Source organism: Podarcis liolepis, assembly GCF_965112155.1.
Source record: "Podarcis liolepis genome assembly, chromosome: 4".
Classification (NCBI taxonomy): Eukaryota; Metazoa; Chordata; class Lepidosauria; order Squamata; family Lacertidae; genus Podarcis; species Podarcis liolepis.
In genome coordinates, this window is record NC_139558.1 from 103,946,329 (window position 1) to 103,968,350 (window position 22,022).

A 22,022-nucleotide genomic window follows, 5' to 3' on the forward strand; every position below is an offset into this window, starting at 1 on the left:
AAAAAATGTTCTGTCTTTCTTTGACACCATTTGGCCAACCACGCCCAGGAGAAAAGCCTCTGGTTTCTTAAGAACGGTATACTTAAATATCTTTTTCATTTCATTATAAATCATCTCCCAGAAGTCCTTAATCCTTGGGCAAGTCCACCAAAGATGAAAGAATGTACCTTCAGTTTCCTTACATTTCCAACATTTATTATCGGGCAAATGGTAGATCTTTGCTAGCTTGACTGGTGTCATGTACCACCTGTAAATCATTTTCATAATATTCTCTCTTAAGGCATTACATGCCGTAAACTTTATACCAGTGGTCCATAACCATTCCCAGTCAGCAAACATAATATTATAACCGAAGTCCTGTGCCCATTTAATCATAGCTGATTTAACCGTCTCATCCTGTGTATTCCACTTCAGCAACAAATTATACATTCTTGACAAAATTTTAGTATTGGTTCTAACAATTCTGTTTCTAATTTGGATCTTTCCACCTGGAAGCCAATTTTCCTGTCTTGTTTAAACACCTCCATTATTTGATAATAATGGAGCCAATCTCGAACTTTAGACTTCAATTTCTCATAGCTCTGTAGTTTCCACTTATCCCCCTCTTGCTCTAGAATTTCCCCATATTTTGGCCATTTCGATTCCATGTTAAGTTTTTTCACCCCTTTGGCTTCCATTGGCGACAGCCACCTTGGAGTTTTATTTTCCAACAGGTCTTTATATCTTATCCAGACATTATATAAAGGTTTCCTAACAATGTGATTCTTAAAACCTTTATGAGCCTTTACCTTGTCATACCATATATATGCATGCCATCCGAAAGCGTTATTAAACCCTTCCAAATCTAAAATGTCTGTGTTATCAAGAAGTAGCCAATCTTTCAACCAGCAAAAGGCTGCTGATTCATAGTACAACTTTAAGTCCGGCAGGGCAAACCCCCCTCTTTCTTTTGCATCCGTAAGTATCTTAAATTTTATTCTGGGCTTTTTGCCCTGCCAGACAAATTTAGATATGTCTTTCTGCCACTTCTTGAAACAATCCATTTTATCCAAAATCTGCAAAGCCTGAAATAAAAACAGCATTCTAGGCAAAACATTCATCTTGATAACAGCAATTCGGCCTAACAAGGAAAGCTTCAAATTTGACCAAACGTCTAGATCTTTCTTAACTTCCATCCAACATTTCTCATAATTATCTTTGAATAGATTCACATTTTTAGATGTCATGTTAATACCCAAATATTTCACTTTCTTAACCACAGCTAGTCCTGTTTCCTCTTGAAACTGCTCTCTTTCCGTGGCTGTTAGATTTTTCTCCAACACTTTAGTTTTTTGTTTATTTAACTTAAAACCTGCAACTTGACCAAATTCTTGAATTAATTCCAAAACCCTTTTCGTACTAGTGTCTGGCTCTCGCAAAGTAAGTACTAAATCATCTGCAAAAGCCTTCAGTTTATATTGTTTTGCTCCGACCTGAACCCCTTTAACCAGCTGGCCTTTTCTAATCATATTTAGCAGAACCTCCAGGACTGATATAAAAAGCAATGGAGATATTGGGCACCCCTGTCGTGTTCCTTTTTCTATCTGAATTGCTTCAGTAGCCACATTATTTACAATTAACTTAGCCTTTTGTTCAGAATATATTGCACCTATACCATTCTCAAAACCTTGGCCTACCCCCATCCCTTGTAGATTCTTCTTCATAAAACTCCAAGAAATGTTGTCAAAGGCTTTCTCCACGTCCACAAATATCAAAACTGCCTTAGAGTTTATATTCACTTCTAATAGTTCCATAATGTCTATTATATTCCTCACATTATCTGACAAATGTCTTCCTGGGAGAAAGCCTGCTTGGTCCTTATGAATCTCACCCACCAACACTTTTTTCAGTCTTTTTGCTAATATGTCTGCAAAAATTTTGTAATCCACATTAAGTAGTGATATAGGGCGGTAGTTCTTGATCTGAGTCTTTTCAGTCTCTGTTTTTGGTATAAGTGTAATATACGCTTCTTTCCACGATTCAGGTGCCTTTTCCCCCTCTAATATTTCATTACAGACTTCCTTTGTTTTTAAAGATGATCAAGGAAGATTTGTAGCAATTGAAATTCAAACACAAGGAGAAAATTTTTTGATAGTAGGAGTATATGCACCAAATGAGGGGAAATCTGAATTTTATAAGAAGTTGCATGAGACTTTGCTGGACTATATGGACTACAACATTATTTTGATGGGAGTTATGAATGGAGTGGTATCCACAAACATGGATAAGTCACAGAGACAGGTAGTTACCAAAGATGGTAGACTACTAAAAACTTTTTTTGAATTGACTGACAATATGGATTTGATTGACATTTGGAGAACTAGGAATCCCTTGGGTAGAGAGGGAACCTTCTTTTTTGAAGCCAAAATGACGTGGACAAGAATTGACCAAATCTGGATAACTAGAGGACTGGCACCTAAGACTCGAAAAGTAGAGATCTGCCCTAAAACGTGCTCCGACGATAATGCCGTGAAAATGGAGATGAAATTAACACCAACCGGTTCCTTCAGATGGAGGATGAATGACACCTTGTTTAGAGATCAAGAGGTTATTAAGAAGGCCAAAAAAACCCTGAGAGACTATTTTGAGATAAATTTGAATACTACCGTGGAAAAAAGAGTAAACTGGGACGCTAGTAAAGCAGCTATGAGGGGGTTTCTGATCCAACAGAATTTATTAAAGAAGAGAGCTCAAAATGAGAAAAAAGAATTTTTTTTGGAAAAAATAAAAGAGGGCGAGAAGAAACTGAGAGTGAAACCAAATTCACAAGAGATTCTGAGAGAAATAAAGCTACATCAAGTGCAATATATGAAGATGATGAATCAGGAAATTGAATGGAAAATTAAACAAATGAGACAAATGACTTTTGAATCGGCTAATAAATGTGGGAAACTGTTAGCTTGGCAGATGAAAAAAAGACAAAAGCTTAACACCATTGCTAATTTGGAAGTGGATGGAAAGAACATCCAGAATCCAGTGGAAATTAGAAAATGTTTCCAGAGGTATTTTAAACAGTTATATACACAAGGGCCTCAGAAAGAGTTTGATAGAGACCAATTTCTGAAAACAAATGGATTACAAAAAATCTCTCAAGAAAATAAGATAATGCTGAATTACAAAATTATGGAACAGGAGGTAGAAGGTGCCATTCAGAACATGCAGTTGGGAAAATCTCCAGGGCCGGATGGTTTAACCTCAAAATACTATAGAACTTTGAAGGACTGGATAATTCAACCATTAAAGGAGGTTTGCAATGAAATTTTGGAAGGGAAAAAAGCGCCAGAGTCGTGGAAAGAAGCATATATTACACTTATACCGAAAACTGAGTCTGAAAAGACACAACTTAAGAACTACTGACCCATATCCCTGTTAAATGTGGATTACAAAATATTTGCTGACATTTTGGGCAAAAGACTAAAAAAAGTATTAGTGGAAGAGATACACAAGGACCAAGCTGGCTTTCTCCCAGGCAGACACTTGTCTGACAACACGAGGAAGATAATCAACATTTTGGAGAAGTTGCAAGTGGACATCAATACCAAAGCAGTTTTTATTTTTGTGGATGCCGAGAAAGCTTTTGATAATATTTCTTGGAGCTTTATGAAGAAAAATCTTCAGGGGATGGGGGTCGGTCAAGGGTTTGAAAATGGTATAAGTGCAATTTATTCAGAACAAAAGGCTAAACTAATAGTTAATAATGTGGTGACAGAGGAATTCAAGATAGAGAAAGGGACACGACAAGGCTGCCCAATTTCCCCAATGCTTTTTATTTCGGTCCTGGAGGTTTTGTTAAACATGATTAGAAGGGACCATCTGATCAAGGGTATAAAGGTCGGAGCTAAACAATACAAATTGAAAGCTTTTGCAGATCACTTGGTATTGACGTTACAGGAGCCAGAATCTAGTACTAAAAGAGTATTAGAAATGTTCCAAGAATTTGGTCATGTGGCAGGATTTAAGTTGAACAAGTTAAAAACTAAAGTCCTTGAGAAAAACTTAACACCGAATGAGAAAGAGAGGTTTCAGAATGAGACAGGCTTAACAGTGGTTAAGAAGGTGAAATACTTGGGGATTAATATGACAGCTAAAAATGGGAACTTATTTAAAGACAATTATGAAAAATGTTGGTCGGAAGTGAAAAAGGATTTAGAAATATGGTCAAATTTGAAGCTTTCCTTGTTGGGTCGAATTGCTGCTATAAAGATGAATGTATTGCCAAGAATACTGTTTTTGTTTCAATCACTACAAATTCTGGACAAAATGGATTGTTTCAAGAAGTGGCAGAGAGATATTTCTAGATTTGTCTGGCAGGGCAAGAAGCCCAGAATAAAATTTAAAATATTAACTGATGTAAAGGAAATGAGCCTAAAGATATTGAAAAATTGATTTTTCTTTTTTTAAAAAAAATTAGGCATCTGTTTTTTGTATTTTCTTTTTTTTTCTTCTAGGATTTTTTTTTGTTGTAATTTTTTGTATTTTTCTTGTTATCTTTTTTCTTTTTCTCTCTATGTTTTCTTTTTAGTTTGTTAAACCTGTGTGTGATGGGATGATGAGCTGCTTGTGCGTAAAATCCTGGTCCCTCAGAGTTTGTTCAAGTCCGCAAACCTCTGTCTGTAACGGAGTCCCTTAAGCATGGCTCCGTCAGTCACTGGCAGATTCCGACAGTGGTTGCTTACGGAATCGCTTCCAACATAAAAGCTCCTTAACGGAAACGCGTCTTCTGGACTCACGGCGTGACAGTTTCCGGCGAGGAGTGGGTGTCCCTATAGGAGGTCCAGAAACCTCCCCACTGTTCTCGCTGGAAGTGTCTCTGAGCCATCCCTCCTGCTCACTTTCCCTCGGAGACCCTCCTCTCCCCCTGCTGGTTCCCTCTTCAGCTGCTGAGTCTCTCCCAACCTCTGTGAGCCCTTCCACCTCCTGTCCTTCCGATGGCAGTTCCCTGACATCCACCTCCCCTCCAGGGCCCCCTTCACCCCCTCCCGTTCCCTCCCCTCTGGGCGGTGAGGAGGTAAAAGCCTGGAAATAACCTCCTTCATCTTCAGACGTCTCGAACATTTCCCTCCACCGGTTGCTGTTCCTGGTCTCTAAGTACTCCTCCTCACCGGAGTCTATTCCTCCTTCCAACTCTGAGTCCGTGAATCCTTCCATCTCCTCCTCCTCGTCGGTGGGGCCAAAGTATTCCTTCCGGAACCTCGCTACAGGCTGAGGTTTCCTTGGGAACCTTTGATGGAACGTTTCTATTAAGACCTCGTCATTGACATCCTCTGCCATTACCCAGGTGTTTTCTGACTCCGGTTCCCCTTCCCACGTTACCAAATACTCCACCTGATCACCCTTCCACCTGGAGTCAATGATTTCCGCCACATGGCTGCTATGTTCCCTTTCTTCTATTGCTGGTCCCCATGTGAACCTCCCTTCTCGTTCCCCCTTATACGGTGACAGTAACGACCTGTGGAATACTGGGTGCAATTTCATGTGGTTCGGTAACCGGAGCCTGAAAGCCACTGGGTGGACCTGTTGCATGACCTCAAAGGGACCCAATCGTTTGGGTCTTAATTTCTTACAGCCCCCTTTGAACGGCAACCCTTGGGTTGACAGCCACACCTGATCCCCCACCCTAATGGTTTCACCTTCCCTTCTGTTTTTGTCTGCCTGCCTCTTATATTCTTCCTTGGCCCTTTCTAAGTTGAGTTGGAGCTTACGATGGATCGCTTCCATTTCTTCTACAAACTGTTCGGCTGCCGGGACGCTCCATCTCTCCCCTTTTCCCCCGGGAAAAGCCCTGGGATGACACCCATAATTAGCCAAGAAGGGGCTCATCCCTGTGGACACATTCTCCGCATTGTTGTAGGCAAATTCCGCCAACGCCAACTTCTCTACCCAATCATTCTCTCTGTCATTGACATAACACCTCAGGTATTGCTGGAGGATACCGTTTGCTCTTTCCGCCTGCCCGTTAGTTTCAGGGTGCCGGGCCGTCGAAAAATTGACCTCTACATACAGTAAGCTCATGAGTTTCCTCCAGAACCTGGACGTAAATTGTTTCCCTCTGTCTGAGACCACCCTCAAGGGGGCGCCATGCAACCTAAAAATGTGTTCTACAAACAATTTAGCTGCCTCTTCCGCCGTGACTGCATGCGAGCAGGCTATAAAGTGGCACATCTTTGTTAATAGGTCTACTACGAACATGATGGCTGTTTTCCCTTTGGACTTCGGCAGATCAGTCATAAAATCTATCGACACTGCCTCCCATGGTCATTCTGGTGTGGGTAACGGTTCTAATAACCCCGCCGGCGCCCGCCTCTCCCCTTTGGCTCGCTGGCATTGGTCACACCCTCTTACATACTCCCGTACATCTTCCCTGACCTTGGGCCACCAAAATTCCCTGGTGACCAACCACATGGTTTTGTGTTGCCCAAAATGCCCCGCTGTGGGGCTGTCATGCAACTGCTTGAGTACTCTCCCCCTCAATTCTCCTTCGGGTATATACAGTGCCCCCTTGTAATACAATGCCCCGTTTCTTTCCTCAAAACCTCTGGGTTTCTCCCCCTCCCTCCTGAGACCTCTGAGCTTATCCTGGGCGTATTCATCATTCCTCTACCAGTTCTCTTTGCCCCACCAATGCCGCCCCACACACCCAGCAGTCCTCTGGGATGACATGTCTCTCTTCGGGTGCTCCCTCCCCCTCCAAATATTCAGGTTTGCGTGAGAGAGCGTCCGCCCTAACGTTCTCTGGGCCTGGCACGTAACAAATTTCAAAGTGGAATTTGGAGAACTCCTGGGCCCATCTCACTTGCCGTTGGTTGAGTACTCGTGCCGTTCTCCAATACTCTAGGTTCTTGTGGTCAGTGCACACTTGCACCTTATGTTGTGCGCCAATTAATAGGTGCCTCCATCTTCGGAACGCTTCGTGAATGGCGAGTAGTTCTCGGTCATACACCGTGTAATTCCTCTCGGATTTGTTCAGCTTCCGCGAGAAAAAGGCGCACGGTCTCCACTCCAACTTCTCCTCCCCAGGCTGCAGAAGCACCGCCCCCACCGCCCGGTCCGATGCGTCCGTTTCTACTCTCATCGGCTTTTGTAAATCCACATGCAGGAGCTGTTCTTCAGAAGCGAACGCCCTTTTCAGTTCCTCAAATGCTCGCTCCACCTCCGCCGTCCAAACGAATTTCTTCTTACTGCTGAGACAGTCCGTAATGGGAGCCGTCAGGTGGGCAAAGTTTCTGATGAACTTCCGATAGAAGTTTCCAAACCCTAGGAATCTTTGCACATCCTTCTTCGTTCTCGGTGTCTTCCATTCCAGCACCGCTTGGACCTTGCCTGGATCCATGTCCAATCCCTTGTCTGACAGGCGGTACCCCAGGAATTCCACCTCCTTGGTATGAAACTGACACTTCTCCAGTTTCACCCACAGCTGGTTCGCTTGCAGTTTGCCCAACACTTCCCTGACGTCTCTCACATGCTCCTCCTTATTCTCTGAATACACCAAAACATCATCTAAGAAGGCCACACAATTCTTGTAAAGCAAAGGTCCCAAGACATGGTTCATAAACGATTGAAAACATGCTGAGCCTGCTTGTAGACCGAAGGGCATAACGAGATATTCAAATGCCCCCAATGGGGTGAACATGGTGGTTTTCCATTCATCCCCCTTCCTTATCCGTATCAGGTTGTACACCCCCCTCAGGTCCAGCTTAGTAAAAATCTTTCCCTTCCTGACCCTTGTCAAAATGTCGTCAATTCTGGGCATAGGGAAGGCCACTGGTTCTGACACTGCATTTAAGGCCCAGTAGTCCACTACAAGTCTCGGCTTGTCCGTGTTTTTTTTATCCACAAAAAACACTGGGCTGCCACCCACCGCTCTGGACTCTCTGATGAAACCTCTCTTCAGATTTTTGTCAATGAACTCCCTTAACTCCTGAATATCCCTGTCTGACATGGCATACAGCTTGCCTACTGGGAGCTGGGCCCCAGGGAGTAAATTGATTTGACAGTCAAAGGGTCTATGCGGGGGTAGTTTGTCTGCTTCCCTTTCGCTAAAGACGTTGCGCAGATCGGCGTATTGTGGGGGCACCTTCCCTTTGACCGTTACTTCCGTCCCTGCCAGAGTGGCTTTGGCCCCTGCTGGGGCTTTCCCCTCTTTGCAGTGTTCTAGACAATGTGCTGACCCAAAGGAGACCACTCTCTGATGCCAGCCCACTAGCGGATCATGTAACGCTAGCCAGCTCATCCCCAAAATAATGGGAGCTCCTCCCAAGGTGGCCACATTAAACGCTATGAGCTCGGTGTGTCTTGCCACCTTCATTATCATTGGGACGGTCTGTTGGCTGACTTCTCCTCCCAACAGCTCCCTCCCATCGATCGTGGTCACCTGCAAAGGGTTGCTTAAAGGGATAGTCTGTATCTGGTGTTCAGCTGCAAACTCCTTGCTCAGGAAATTACAGGAGCTGCCTGAGTCCAATAGCGCCTTTATCTTTAGTGGGTGTCCATTTGGCAGCTCTAGCAACACCTCTATCACTAGGGCGGGTTTAGGCGGTTCTGGCGTGGGCACTTTCACTGCTCTTTGGCCTGGCTGCTGTGCCCCAACGGTGGCAGCCAGGCGTTGGCTTTTACTTGCTCCTGGACTTCTTCCTCCTTCTCCCCAACAGCTCCCGCCATCCCTTGCCATTCCTTTCTTTGGGGGCAGACTCTGGCAAAGTGACCTGGCTGTTGGCAGAGATAACATTTCCTGGTGCCTTTCCCCTCCTTCTTCCGCCCTTCGCTGGGCTTTGAAACTGCGCACGCGCGCGCTGTTCCAATTTCCATCGACTCTCCTGGCAGGAAAGGTGGCTCTGGAATCTCTGGAATGCGAAACTCCCTCCAATGTTCCCCCTTCCCTTCCCGCCTCTCCAAGGCTCTCGCCTCCTGGCGTGCTCCTATGGTCAGCGCGGATTTGGTCAGCTGGTCCATAGACTCCGCCCTGGGCCCTCAGGAAAGTTCGTCTTTTACATCCGAAGAAAGCCCTTCTTCAAAAAGCATTTGTATGGGTTCCGCCGATAGATCCCACCCCAATTTATGGATCAACATGGTAAACTCAGTCCAGTACTCAAGGACAGATCGGCTCCCCTGTTTACAAGCCATTAACTGTCTGCGTACCACTCCCTGCTCAATATCGCTGGAAAACATCAGGTCCATAGCACGAAAAAACTTCATCGTGTCCTTTAGGATGTCATTATTTGCTGCCATCAGGGGCCTAACCCAGTCTTTCGCCCCCCCCCCTTCGAGATGTCCAATCAAAAATGCCACCCTCGATTCCTCGTCGGGAAAGTCATCAAACTGCAGATTGAGGGCATATTGCATCTCTGTCCTAAAGGCATGATAGTTCTTGGGCTCCCCCCCAAACTTCTGCACCAATCCTGGCACCTTTCTGGCGAGCGGGGTGGTTTTCCCCTTTTCTGCATCTTGAGCCCTCCTCTCCTCGAGCCTCGCCGTCTGCAGCGCTAGCTGGACTTCCAACACCCTGTACCTTTCTTCCAGGCTTGGACCCGCTCCAGCTCCTCCTGTTTCTCCGGTTCCGGCTGGGTTGCTCATGATGCCTTCTCCTGCACAAGCTGCTTTCAGTGACTGTCGGAATGCTGTGATGGGATGATGAGCTGCTTGTGCGTAAAATCCTGGTCCCTCAGAGTTTCTTCAAGTCCGCAAACCTCTGTCTGTAACGGAGCCCCTTAAGCATGGCTCCGTCAGTCACTGGCAGATCACTGTGTTTATTGTAAAATCCTAATAAACATTTTTTTAAAAAAATAAATAAATTATTATTACTATTATTTAATTAATTAATTAATTAAATTGATCAGGTGAGTGTTCTTTCGAAAGAGGCAGGTGGAATCTCCACGGTTGCTAATAGCATAACGTTGAAAGTCTAGTGAAATATGGGGAACCAAGAGCATCTGCTTGGCATGCAGAATATCCCAGAGTCAACCCCTGACAACTCCTGCAAGGGCTGGACGAAATCCCTGCCTGAAACTCAGGGGAGCTGCCAGTCAGTGAAGACCAGGGGTCCTCATACTATGTCCCACGAGCCGAATCCAGCCCGCCAGAGTCATGAATCTGGCCTGCACAGTCATTTCAGAACCCACCAAGTGTCCGAGGCTGAAAGCATCTCACCGCCCGCTCAGTCAGTCCCTGCTACTGGCGTGGTGGCAGCTCTACCAATGAAAGGCCAGGGGATTTCGCCCGGGGATGGGGAAGTGAGGCGTTCCCAAAGTAAAGGAAGGATTGAACTCTGATTAATAAGAATACACACAGAGGCTTGAACCAGCAAGACTCTGGGAAGGGTGCGTATAATAATCTCTGTCTGTGTCTCTCTCTGTCTACCCCTCGGCCCAGGTCATTTTATTCACAAAAGAACTTTTACAGAGTGTTCATAAGAACCAATCAGATTTCTTCTGAGCATTTCAACAGACCCCACGTGGGGAAAAGTTAAACTACAAACACTAGTTAAGCGTGCATAATTTTGGGGGAAATGAATGAAAACTTAAAAGGAGTGCATTCAGCAACCCTGGAGGTCATAAACAATCAATACATATGATAAGAAGGGTGGCCAGGAGGACAAAAAAGTCCCTCAATGTGGGGAATTGGACTAAAAGCACCTTGTGGTCCCTTCCAACTTGACAATTCTATGATTCTATTACTCCCCTCCTTTCCACTCACCTTGAGAAGACCTTTTGTTCTGCCAGCTCACCTACAGATTAACACAGCAAGGTGTGCTCTGCTGACCCAGTGTCAAAGGTCTACTGGTAGCTGCATCGTGGATGGAGGAGCATCCCTCAGGTCTGACTCCTGTATGAATTCTCTGATGGGAAGTGAGATTGAATCTCTTACTGAAGCTCTTTCCACATTCCACGCACTGATAGGGTTTCTCCCCTGTATGAATTCTTTGATGGGAAGTGAGAGAGGAGCCATACGTGAAGCTCTTTCCACATTCCACACACTCATAGGGTTTCTCCCCTGTATGAATTCTCTGATGGGAAGTGAGTTCAGTGCTCCTACTGAAGCTCTTTCCACATTCCATGCACTGATAGGGTTTCTCCCCTGTATGAATTCTTTGATGGGAAGTGAGGTGGGAGCTCTGACTGAAGCTCTTTCCACATTCCAAACACTGATAGGGTTTCTCCCCTGTATGAATTCTTTGATGGGAAGTGAGAGAGGAGCTTTCAGTGAAGCTCTTTCCACATTCCACACACTGATAGGGTTTCTCCCGTGTATGAATTCTTTGATGGGAAGTGAGAGAGGAGCTATGACTGAAGCTCTTTCCACACTCCACACACTGATAGGGTTTCTCCCCTGTATGAATTCGTTGATGGGAAGTGAGAGAGGAGCTATGAGTGAAGCTCTTTCCACATTCCATGCACTGATAGGGTTTCTCCCCTGTATGAATTCTCTGATGTGAAATGAGATCGGTGCTCCTACTGAAGCTCTTTCCACATTCCACACACTGATAGGGTTTCTCCCCTGCATGAATTCTTTGATGGGAAGAAAGATGGGAGCTCTGACTGAAGCTCTTTCCACATTCCACACACTGATAGGGTTTCTCCCCTGTATGAATTCTTTGGTGGGAAGTGAGTTTGGAGCTTTCAGTGAAGCTCTTTCCACATTCCACACACTGATAGGGTTTCTCCCCTGTATGAACTCTCTGATGTGAAATGAAATCGGTGCTCCTACTGAAGCTCTTTCCACATTCCACACACTGATAGGGTTTCTGCCCTGTATGAATTCTTTGATGGGAAGAAAGATGGGAGCTTTGACTGAAGCTCTTTCCACATTCCACACACTGATAGGGTTTCTCCCCTGTATGAATTCTTTGATGGGAAGTGAGACTGTGGCTGTGAGTGAAGCTCTTTCCGCATTCCACACACTGATAGGGTTTCTGCCCTGTATGAATTCTTCTATGGGAAGTGAGATTGTGGCTGTGACTGAAGCTCTTTCCACATTCCACACACTGATAGGGTTTCTCCCCTGTATGAGTTCTTTGGTGGGAAATGAGAGAGGAGCTCTGACTGAAGTTCTTTCCACATTCCACACACTGATAGGTTTTCTCCCCTGTATGAATTCTTTGGTGGGAAATGAAAGAGGAGCTCCTACTGAAGCTCTTTCCACATTCCACACACTGATAGGGTTTCTCCCCAGTATGAATTATTTGATGGGAAGTGAGATCGGAGCTCTGACTGAAGCTCTTTCCACATTCCACACACTGATAAGGTTTCTCCCCTGTATGAATTCTCTGATGCCTAGTGAGAGAGGAGCTCCTACTGAATCTCTTTCCACATTCCACACACTGATAGAGTTTCTTTCCAAGGATATTTTGTTGATGGGAAGTGGAATGGGAGCGCTGACTGCAGCTTTCTTCAAACTCCAAATTTTTACGTGGCTTCTCCTCTCTGGGGATCTTGTGTTCACCTTCATTCTCGGTTTCTGATTCATCGCAATCTGCAATGGAGACAAAAAGGGATTAGAGCCTCAGGAACAAATGGAGAAGAACTAAAGGGAGTTCAGTGTGTTTCTTACCTTTGTTGTTTGTCAATAACCAACATATTTATTATGAGATTCTGTTGAGGTGCTGAATGTTGCTTTGTTTGATATACAGTAGTGGTCAAAATTGTGGAAGACTTTTGGAGAAAAGTGTATTTCAGTGGTTTGATGGCTCATAACACTGCTTCTTTTCGAGTAATATCATAAAATTATGTATCAATGGAAATTGTTCAATTACCCGTATTCTATCTAATGCTATAGCCAAATAACCAGAAAAAAGGACAAATTGCTTAGGTTGACTTTTGTCAGTGTCTTTTGTGATTGCTTTCAAGTTGGTTGTTGTTGTTGTTTTTGTTCTTGTAAAACATAATAAAATTATAGAAATGGCACAAAGAGTTGAGGAGGCTTCCGGGGATCGCAGGAGTGAAAGCAAGCGGGATTCCTCAGTGCTGAGAGAATCCAGCTTTTGAGGGGAAAAGGGAGTGCTGCAAGAGCGCCGCAGCCCCCCAAACACCCTTGAAAGGATATTCAAGGGGCAGGGTCCCGGCACGGTCCAAGAGCTTATCCTCCGGCTGCCAAGTAACCTCTTTTTTGGAGGCGACGAGAGCCGCAGGGTAGAGAAGCGGACAGCAGGAGGCCATTTCTATCCCTCAAGAGCGAAGCTCCGAGCTTGCACACAGAAGCGATCAGCTCTCGAACATTAAGAAATCGAATTGGGACTTTTTAAAATACAAGTCCATGGATTAGAGCCAATTTGAAGTGGGTAAGGTGGAAAAAAGGAGGTCAGCCTTGCCTGGAATTTAAACTACACACAAGAACAATCTTCAGAGCGGGACAAAAACGTAAGTAAATGCAAACAGATTAAACTGATAATTTATTTGACTGCCTTTTAAAGGACTATAAGGAGTATAAGGATTATAAAGATAGAGAAAAGGGGGAGAGTCGTTTGGAAGGCAATTAATAGTCTTATCAGTGAGTCGGTGGGAAATGTTGGGGGAGAAGACTCCGAGAGCTTTCTACTTTTGTTTTTAAAAAGATCTGCCCAATTGGCAGCGACGGACTGATTTATTAATTCTAGCCTGTGAAGAGAGACAGAAGATACTAAGAGGGAAAATACTGTTTCTTTACCTTAATTTGGTGGAAGTTTAAAAGAAGTTTGAGAGGAATTAGGAGTGTTTTTGCCCTCTGAAGTTCATACCCCCCTCCCTCCTTCTCTGTGGAGTATTTGAATGGGATACAAAGAAGCGAACTGCGCCATTTTTGTATCTTTGATGGGGAAGGCTTTTGCCCTTCTCCTTCTCTTCCCCTCTCTTTGAGATTTAACACAGACTTTTATTCGTTTGGTGGCATCTTATGGATTTTGATTTCAAGATATATCTGGCAGGGCAAAAAGCCGAGAATAAAATTTAAGTTGTTAACAGATTTAAAAGAGAGGGGAGGCTTGGCCCTGCCAGATATGAGATTATATTATGAAGCAACATGCATATGTTGGTTGAAAGAATGGATGAAATTAGAAAATAGAGATTTGTTAGATTTGGAAGGATATGACAATAGATTCGGTTGACACACGTATTTATGGTATGAAAAAAACCGAGTGCATAAAGGTTTCAAAAATCATATTATTAGAGGATCTCTGAATGAGGTACGGGGTAGGTACAAAAACCTACTTGAACCAAAAATACCACACTGGTTATCACCATTAGAGGCGATGAGTGTTAAAAAGATCAATATGACTGGGAGGTGGATAACATATGGAAGTTTAATTGAGAAAGAGGAAAGTAAGTGGAAAATGAAACCATATGAAGAAGTGAAAGAATATGTAAACGATTGGCTGCATTATTTTCAGATTAATGAAATGTTTAGAAAAGAGGTTGCAGATAGAGGCTATTCTGAAAAAGAATCTAGGTTTCAACGAGAAGTATTGAATAACGAAGTTAAAAATTTATCTATGATGTATAAATTATTATTAGAATGGCATTTGAAGGATGAAGAGGTTAAATCAGTTATGATTCAATGGGCCAAAGACTTTGGATATAACATTCAATTTGATGATTGGATAAAATTGTGGAAGGAAGGAATGAGATTTACGGCATGTACCACAATTAAAGAAAATGTTATGAAAATATCGATGGTATATAACATCAGTTAAATTAAGTAAGATGTCTAAGGTGAGTAATAAATGTTGGAAATGTAAAGAGAAAGAAGGGACATTTTATCATGTGGTGGGAATGTAAAAAAATGAAGTGCTTCTAGGAAATGATATATAATGAGATAAAGAAAATACTGAAATATACATTTGTTAAAAAACCAGAAGCATTTCTATTAGGAATATTAGGTGGTGAAATAAAAAGGAACGATCAGAAAGTATTTCTGTACGCAGTAACAGCAGCCAGAACTCTTTTGGCCCAGAAATGGAAACAAGAAGAAATGCCTACGATTGAAGAATGGAGATCAAAATTAATGGATTACGCAGAACTGGACAGATTGGCAGGGAGGATTCGCAACCGACGAGACCAAAGATTCACTGAGGACTGGAGTAAATTTACAGAATATATTAAAAATATTTGTGATAATGATATAACATTTGTAAGTTTTCAAAAAGCTCTGTAAGAAGATTTGGTAAGAACAACATGGTAAGAAAGGATATATATAATGCAATATAAATTAAGATCTGTGATAATTACGGAAAATTATCAGACATGTTGATGGAAGTCTAAAAGGAAAAAAAAGATATGTGATGAGTTTTTGATGTTTAATGATGTTATAAATTTGTTTTTATTGGAAAATTAATAAAAATCATATTAAAAAATGTGTTCTTGTAAAACATAATAAAATTATAGAACTGGCACAAAGAGTTGACTGGTCACCCAGAAAGCGATGTAAAATTGTACTGTTAAGTGAACAAGGCTACAGTTTTGAAGAAATTGATTAAAGATTAGGAAAAACTTAACCAAAGCAGGCATTTCTATATTTTTGAAGAGGTATAAGGAGACTCAGTCACTACAAAATCAGACCGGCAGGGAAAGGTGCACAAAGGCAAGTGATGATGGACGAGTAGAGAGACTGTCCCTACATAGAATCATTGAGTTGGAAGAGACCACAAGGGCCATCGAGTCCAACCCCCTGCCAAGCAGGAAACACCATCAGAGCACTCCTGACATATGGTTGTCAAGCCTCTGCTTAAAGACCTCCAAAGTAGGAGACTCCACCACACTCCTTGGCAGCAAATTCCACTGTCGAACAGCTCTTACTGTCAGGAAGTTCTTCCTAATGTTTAGGTGGAATCTTCTTTCTTGTAGTTTGGCCACTAGGAGAAGTTGTTCACTTTAAAGTTAATGTTCTTTTTATATGGGATCAGATTATTATTATTTATGCTTCATGTTTATAAATGTGTTGGAAGCCATGTTTATATATGTGTTGGAAGCCGTCCAGAGTGGCTGGGGCAACCCAGCCAAATGGGCAGGGTATAAATAAAAAATATTATTATTACTACAGTGGTACATCGATTTAAGAGCAGCCCTGTTCCGGAAAAGATTAAGTTTGTAAACCATCTTCATCATCATCATCATCATCACTGCTACTACTACCTGAAATTCAATAAGTCTAGCTCTCCTCTGGGATGAATTTTGTTTGGCCCAGCCATGGCATCCCCTGTTGGGATACTGCCAGGGAGATAAAGTCAATCATGGCCCCCAAGCCGGCTGCCGGACATCCATCGATCGCCCGTAGACACGCAGTGTGAGCGATTAGTAGCGACATGAGTTGTTTCTAGAAAATGTCTTGCCACATTCCAGAGCTCTTGTACACTCTATCAGCAGATAATGCACAGCCAAAATCGCACTCAGGAGAGCATTATTTACAAGTTTATTCAGCGTTGATCAGAACTCAGAAAAACATGACTGCCTGCTTTAGTGTCTACGACACAGAGAGAGAAAACGAAAGCAACAGCAAACATAAACATCCTGTGAACAGGAAATACGCAGACTCTGTGACTCTCAAAGCCTGCTCCCTTTTAAGGTGGAACGGAAATATCCTAACATCCTCCCCCTTTCCGTGTAACCTGTAGTACCTGTGGTTCAACCCAATTGCAACCTTTGTACGTAAACCTTAAGTTGTTCTCTGTTAACAACCTTAGACAACAGATCAGCAGGAATTTCATTTCCTGGCATGTAGGACACCTGAATGAGTCCTTTCTGAATACACTCTCTTGCACGATGTAGCTTAATCTGCAAGTACTTGGTCCTTTGCTTGCAACTCTCTGAGTTCAGCAAAGCCAAACATGATCTATTGTCTTGATACACTTGTACAGGACATTTCACAGACACTTTGATGTCCTTAAACAGTTGCATCAACCATTCACAATCCATGAGTGAAAATGACAGAGCATTGAGTTCTGCTTCACAGGAACTTAGGCTCACTGTTGTCTGCTTCTTGCACAACCAGTCAAACAGGCAGTGGTTGTACATGTAGCATACTCCAGAAGTGCTCGTACCATCCGTGGTGTCACTTCCAAAACTTGCATCAGCAAAGATTTCAAGACCTCCAGTCTTCTGACTGGTGAACCTCAGCCTGTAGTGCATAGTCCCTTTCAAATAGCGGGCTATGCGCTTCAGAGCTTTCCAATCCTGAACAGTAGGATTGTTAAAATAAAAAAATTCCTTCCTGTAGCACCTTAAAGACCAACTAAGTTAGTTCTTGGTATAAGCTTTCGTGTGCATGCACACTTCTTCAGAGAGGCTTTTGGGAATTGGTCTATAATGAACTTTAAAAAATCTTGAAATATACCGTATTTTTCGCTCTATTGGACGCACCGGACCACAGGACGCACCTAGTTTTTAGAGGGGGAAATCAAGGAAAAAACTATTATCCCTCCCCCCAGCCCCAAAGAGCAACGGACAGGCTGCATGCAGCCTGTCCACTTCTCCCAGAGCTTCTCGGGGCTGCAGGGGAAGCCCGGGTTCCCCCCCCAGCCCCAAAGAGCAAAGAAGCCAAGACAGCGCGTGGGATCCATAGCCGCGCAACCTCTCCAGCCAGGAGCTAAACCTCTCCAGTCCAGCTAAAGAAGACAAGGCAGTGAGCGCGATCCATCCCGCTCACTGCCTTGGCTTCTTCTTTAGCCTTGCGCAGCATCTTTAGTCTTGCGCAACGGGATGGATTGCGCCCGCTGTCCACCGGGGCTGGACTAGATGACTCCTGGGGTTCCCTTCCAACCCTGCAATTCTATGACCTCGGAAGGTGTTTGGGGTCTCCACCACTGGAGGCTTTTAAGCAGCGGTTGGGGGACCATCTGCCTGGCGTTCTTTAGCTGTGATTCCTACATTGTGAGGGGGCTGGGCTAGATGACCCTTGGGTGGCCCTCCCAACTCTATACAGTCCTACAGTTCTGCGGCAGGAGATCCACAGCCACTTCACACAATGCCCACTCCCAATTTTCATCTGAGAGACATGTGTCTCTCAGTACCCCCCTACCTGCCACACTTCCCCCACCCCACTTAAGCTGAGGGAATTCCTGCCCAGAGAAACTCCCAGCAATCAAGGAGGAGGAATCCGCTGCAGCCGTGAGCAGCGGAGGATCCATGGTCCCCTTCCTTCTCTCCTCCGTAGTTGCTTTGAAGCAGGAAAGTGGGAGAGGAGCTGCTTACACGAGTGTAAGCTGCTCCCCTCCCACATTGCCGCTTCAAAGCAATCACGGAGGAGGGAATCCGCTGAAGCCTCCAGCAGCGGAGGATCCATGGTCCCCTTCCTTCCCTCCTCCGTGGTTGCTTTGAAGGAGGAAAGTGGGAGAGGAGCTGCTTACACGAGTGTAAGCTGCCCCCTCCCACTTTCCTGCTTCAAAGCAATTACGGAGGAGGAATCCGCTGAAGCCTCGAGCAGCGGAGGATCCATGGTCCCCTTCCTTCCCTCCTCCGTAGTTGCTTTCAAGCAGGAAAGTGGGAGAAGAGCTGCTTACACGAGTGTAAACTGCTCCCCTCCCACTTTCCTGCTTCAAAGGGAGCCTGGGAGGAGGGAATCTGCTGCAGCCTCGAGCAGCGAAGAGGATCCATAGGACGCACTGGCCCATAGGACGCACCTAGATTTGGGGGGGGGGGAATAAAGGGGAAAAAATTATTCCCCCCCCAGGCATGGGGCTGGGGCGGGAGAAGCCCGAGCTTCCCCCACCCCAGCCCCCAGAAAGGGTCCCAGAGCGATGGCGAAGGTGAGCGCACCTTTGCCATTGCTCTCGGAGCTTGCAGGGGCAGGGGCTGGGGGTGGGGGAAGCCCGAGCTTCCCCCGCCCCCAGCCCCCAGAGCAGGTCCGAGAGTGCTGGCGAAGGGGAGCGCACCTTCGCCATCACTCCCAGAGCTTGCGGGGCTGGGGGTGGGGGAGGCCGAGCCGCGCAAGGTCCCAAAGTGATGGCGAAGGTGCGCGCACCTTCGGCATCGCTCTCCGACCCGTTCGGGGGGCTGGGGTTGGGGGAAGCTCCGGCTCCCCCCGCCCCCAGCCGCGCAAGGTCCCAGAGCGATGCCGAAGGTGCGCGACCATTGCCATCGCTCTCCGACCCGTTCGCGGGGCTGGGGACGGGGGAAGCTCCGGCTCCCCCCGCCCCCAGCCGCGCAAGGTCCCAGAGCGATGCCGAAGGTGCGCGACCATTGCCATCGCTCTCCGACCCGTTCGCGGGGCTGGGGACGGGGGAAGCTCCGGCTCCCCCCACCCCCAGCCGCGCAAGGTCCCAGCCCACCGAACGGGTCGGAGAGCGATGGCAATGGTGCGCGCACCTTTGGCATCGCTCTGGGACCTTGCGTGGCTGGGGGGATAGCTTCCTGAAGCCTGGAGAGCAAGAGGGGTCAGTGCGCACCGACCCCTCTCGCTCTCCAGGCTTCAGCGAAAGCCTGCATTCGCCCCATAGGATGCACCCAGATATCCCCTTCATTTTTGGTGGGGGGGAAGCGCGTCCTATAGGGCGAAAAATACGGTAATTTGCATAAGGTATGTGGTGGATTTTTTGTTTATATATGTGCAAATATGAATACAGTGGTGCCCCGCAAGACGAATGCCTCGCAATACAAAAAACTCGCTAGACGAAAGTTTTTTCCGTTCGCGATTTGCCTCGCAAGACGAATTTCCCCTATGGGCTTGCTTCGCAAGACGAAAACGTCTCGCGACTTTTTTTCTTTGACTAAAAACAAAAACATGTTTTGTTTATAAAGTTAATTTATTTTCCCTTAAATTTTTGAACTGCTCTTTACAGTATGTGTGACTTTAAAGAGCAGTTAATAAACTGTTGTTGTACCAAATTTGGCTTTGTTTGGACTTTTTTTGACCATAGGAACGCATTAATTGATTTTCAATGCATTCCTATGGGATTTCGTGCTTCGCAAGACAAAAAATTCGCTAGACGACAAAAATTGCGGAACGAATTAATTTCGTCTTGCGGGGCACCACTGTAAAAATTTATGGAGAAAAAATAGAAACCTTTTTTGTATGCTCAGCAAGATAAACCATCGGAAGATGCAGACGTTGCGTCTTCCTTGTCTCAGCAGAAAACGAAAGTCAGAAAGAACGAAGAAACAGCTTTCCTGGATGTTGAGAAAGCTCCTCCCCAGATGCAGGACACTCTGAGCTGTTAACCCTGTAAGCTCTAAAGCTCACAACTTATCTTTCCTAACAATTCTGAAGCTGACATTGAAGATGGCCTGGGCAGTTCAGACCAGCCCGGTCGTGGTAGAAAAAGGAATAATTTGAGGAAGATTGTTCAAAGAAGAAACTGAAAGTTACTGTTTATTGTTGGGGTGTTAGGTTCCCAGGTGTTATACGGGGGCGCTGTTGAGCTCTGTGAAAATATATGAGGTTGGTTCCATAGAGGTATGTTTTGAATTTCCAGGCTGATATGACGATCCCACAGGGAGCCTTACCAAGAGAGGCCACGATCCCACGATTCTCCTCCATGACGTCCTTATGCAGAGCTCTCTGGGCAGGATCCAGCAACGCCCACTCCTCGTCCGTGAAGCGAACGGCCACATCTTCAAAGCACACTGGGCCCTGAAAGAAAAAGGGAAATGTCCTCCTCTGAGACAGCAGAAATATGATCTGCTACACAATGCTCTGTTGTTTCCTTCCTGTTAATAGCAGTGTTGTTTCAATAGGATTGCTTTGCTGCACATTTTATTTATGGATGCTTATTTTATTCTGCCTTTTAATTATGGGTATCCGTCTTTATGCAAATAGGTGGAACTCCACCTTGTGTTTTCCAAGTCATTCTGCCTACGCAAGCATTCCAGTTTCCCCGATGGAAGGATCCACTTTCTCCTCTCCTTGTGAGCTGTTCTGGGAAGGTTCCCTCCCAATGCCCTAGAGCCAGATTCAAGGGGTTCATGGGGGCATGGAGAGGGGGAGGGGAGGAATGGGGGGCAGGCTCCATTTTCCAGAGGATGGCGCTGGTTAGGTGAATCCATGCCACTATTTGTTCTCATTCGTCCACTTCTTAGAAACCAATTTTTGCATTCAGTGATCAGTCTAGAAATAAGATAAGCCTATTTTGGATTGTCATCTGTCTTGGAAGATCTAGCAACGCAGGGGGTTGGACTTGATGACCCTTGGGGTCCCTTTCAACTCTAGGATTCCATGAAAACTGCAACTACAGATGAATCCTACTGGCAAAATTCAGAAGGCTGGTGTCAGAGTTCTATGGGTAGGAAATCCCACAGTACACAGCTGGAGTTCACACTTTCTTAGCAAGAACACGATATTCACAGACTTGGCTGAGTTTCGGGCCTCATGAGAACAGCAGCTCATTCCCAGAGGGTCTGTCAGTTTGCATAATCTAGCAGAGATTCCTGCAACGCAGGGGGTTTCCTGGCTCTGAGAGACAAGCAGGGAGGGTGGCTTCTGGCAGAAGGAGAGGGAGCCACCGATGGCTCCTCCTTCTCCTGACTCACCTCTGCCTCTCGACTTTCCTCTCCCACTCGCCTCCTTCCTCTTCTGCCTCTGATTCTGCACTGCATTCTGCCACAGAGTCTCCCAGCTCACTAAGCCCTGTTCCCGCTTTAGCTTCTGACACCTCCTCTTCCCAGGTTTCTCCCTCTGACCTCTCATCCTTCTTCCACCTCCACTCCTTGGGCTCTGAGCCATCTTCCCTTCCTGGTTCCCCAGCTGCTTCCTCCCACCATTCCTCTGTGCCCAACCAGCCCATGAGATTGCTCCATCCCTCGGCCTCTGTCCCCACAAGGCAGCTTCCCCTGACCTGATCTGGTTCCACAGCCGCTGCTTCCCTTCTGCCCCCATGAAAAGGCGGATCAGGAGGTTTTGCTGGCATCATTCTGTCACCTGCAAGAGAAAAAATGTAAACAGGATGCCAGGAGTGCCTGCTTCTCTCACAGGTGAAACAGGGCATCTCTAACTACAGATGGGCCTTTCAGAAAGCCTTACCTGCTGAAAGCATTTGGATGTTTGTGCCCATTTCAGATGTTAGATGTGCAAAAACCCATCTCCCCTCCTCT

At 45.3% G+C, this 22,022-nt stretch overlaps 2 protein-coding genes across 14 annotated transcripts in view; one reads left to right on the forward strand and one right to left on the reverse strand.

Moving 5' to 3' along the window:
- LOC310705090 (uncharacterized protein) overlaps window positions 1-22,022 on the reverse strand; it is a 271,846-nt gene that overhangs the window by 246,663 nt on the left and 3,161 nt on the right. Inside the window, exons 4-6 of one of the 2 annotated variants that reach the window (XM_083499503.1) lie at window positions 21,767-21,849; window positions 20,439-20,565; window positions 10,328-12,504 (exon numbers count right to left, since the gene is read on the reverse strand). The exons of the other annotated variant lie outside the window; for it this stretch is intronic. Coding sequence (XP_083355629.1) covers window positions 10,760-12,504; window positions 20,439-20,565; window positions 21,767-21,849 — 1,955 coding nt within the window. The 3' untranslated portion in view covers window positions 10,328-10,759. Of the gene's footprint in view, window positions 1-10,327; window positions 12,505-20,438; window positions 20,566-21,766; window positions 21,850-22,022 lie in introns of those variants that run through there. 2 annotated transcript variants of the gene reach the window in all.
- Window positions 1-22,022, forward strand: part of LOC310705032 (uncharacterized protein) — a 357,812-nt gene that overhangs the window by 151,811 nt on the left and 183,979 nt on the right. The gene's annotated exons all lie outside the window — the stretch shown is intronic.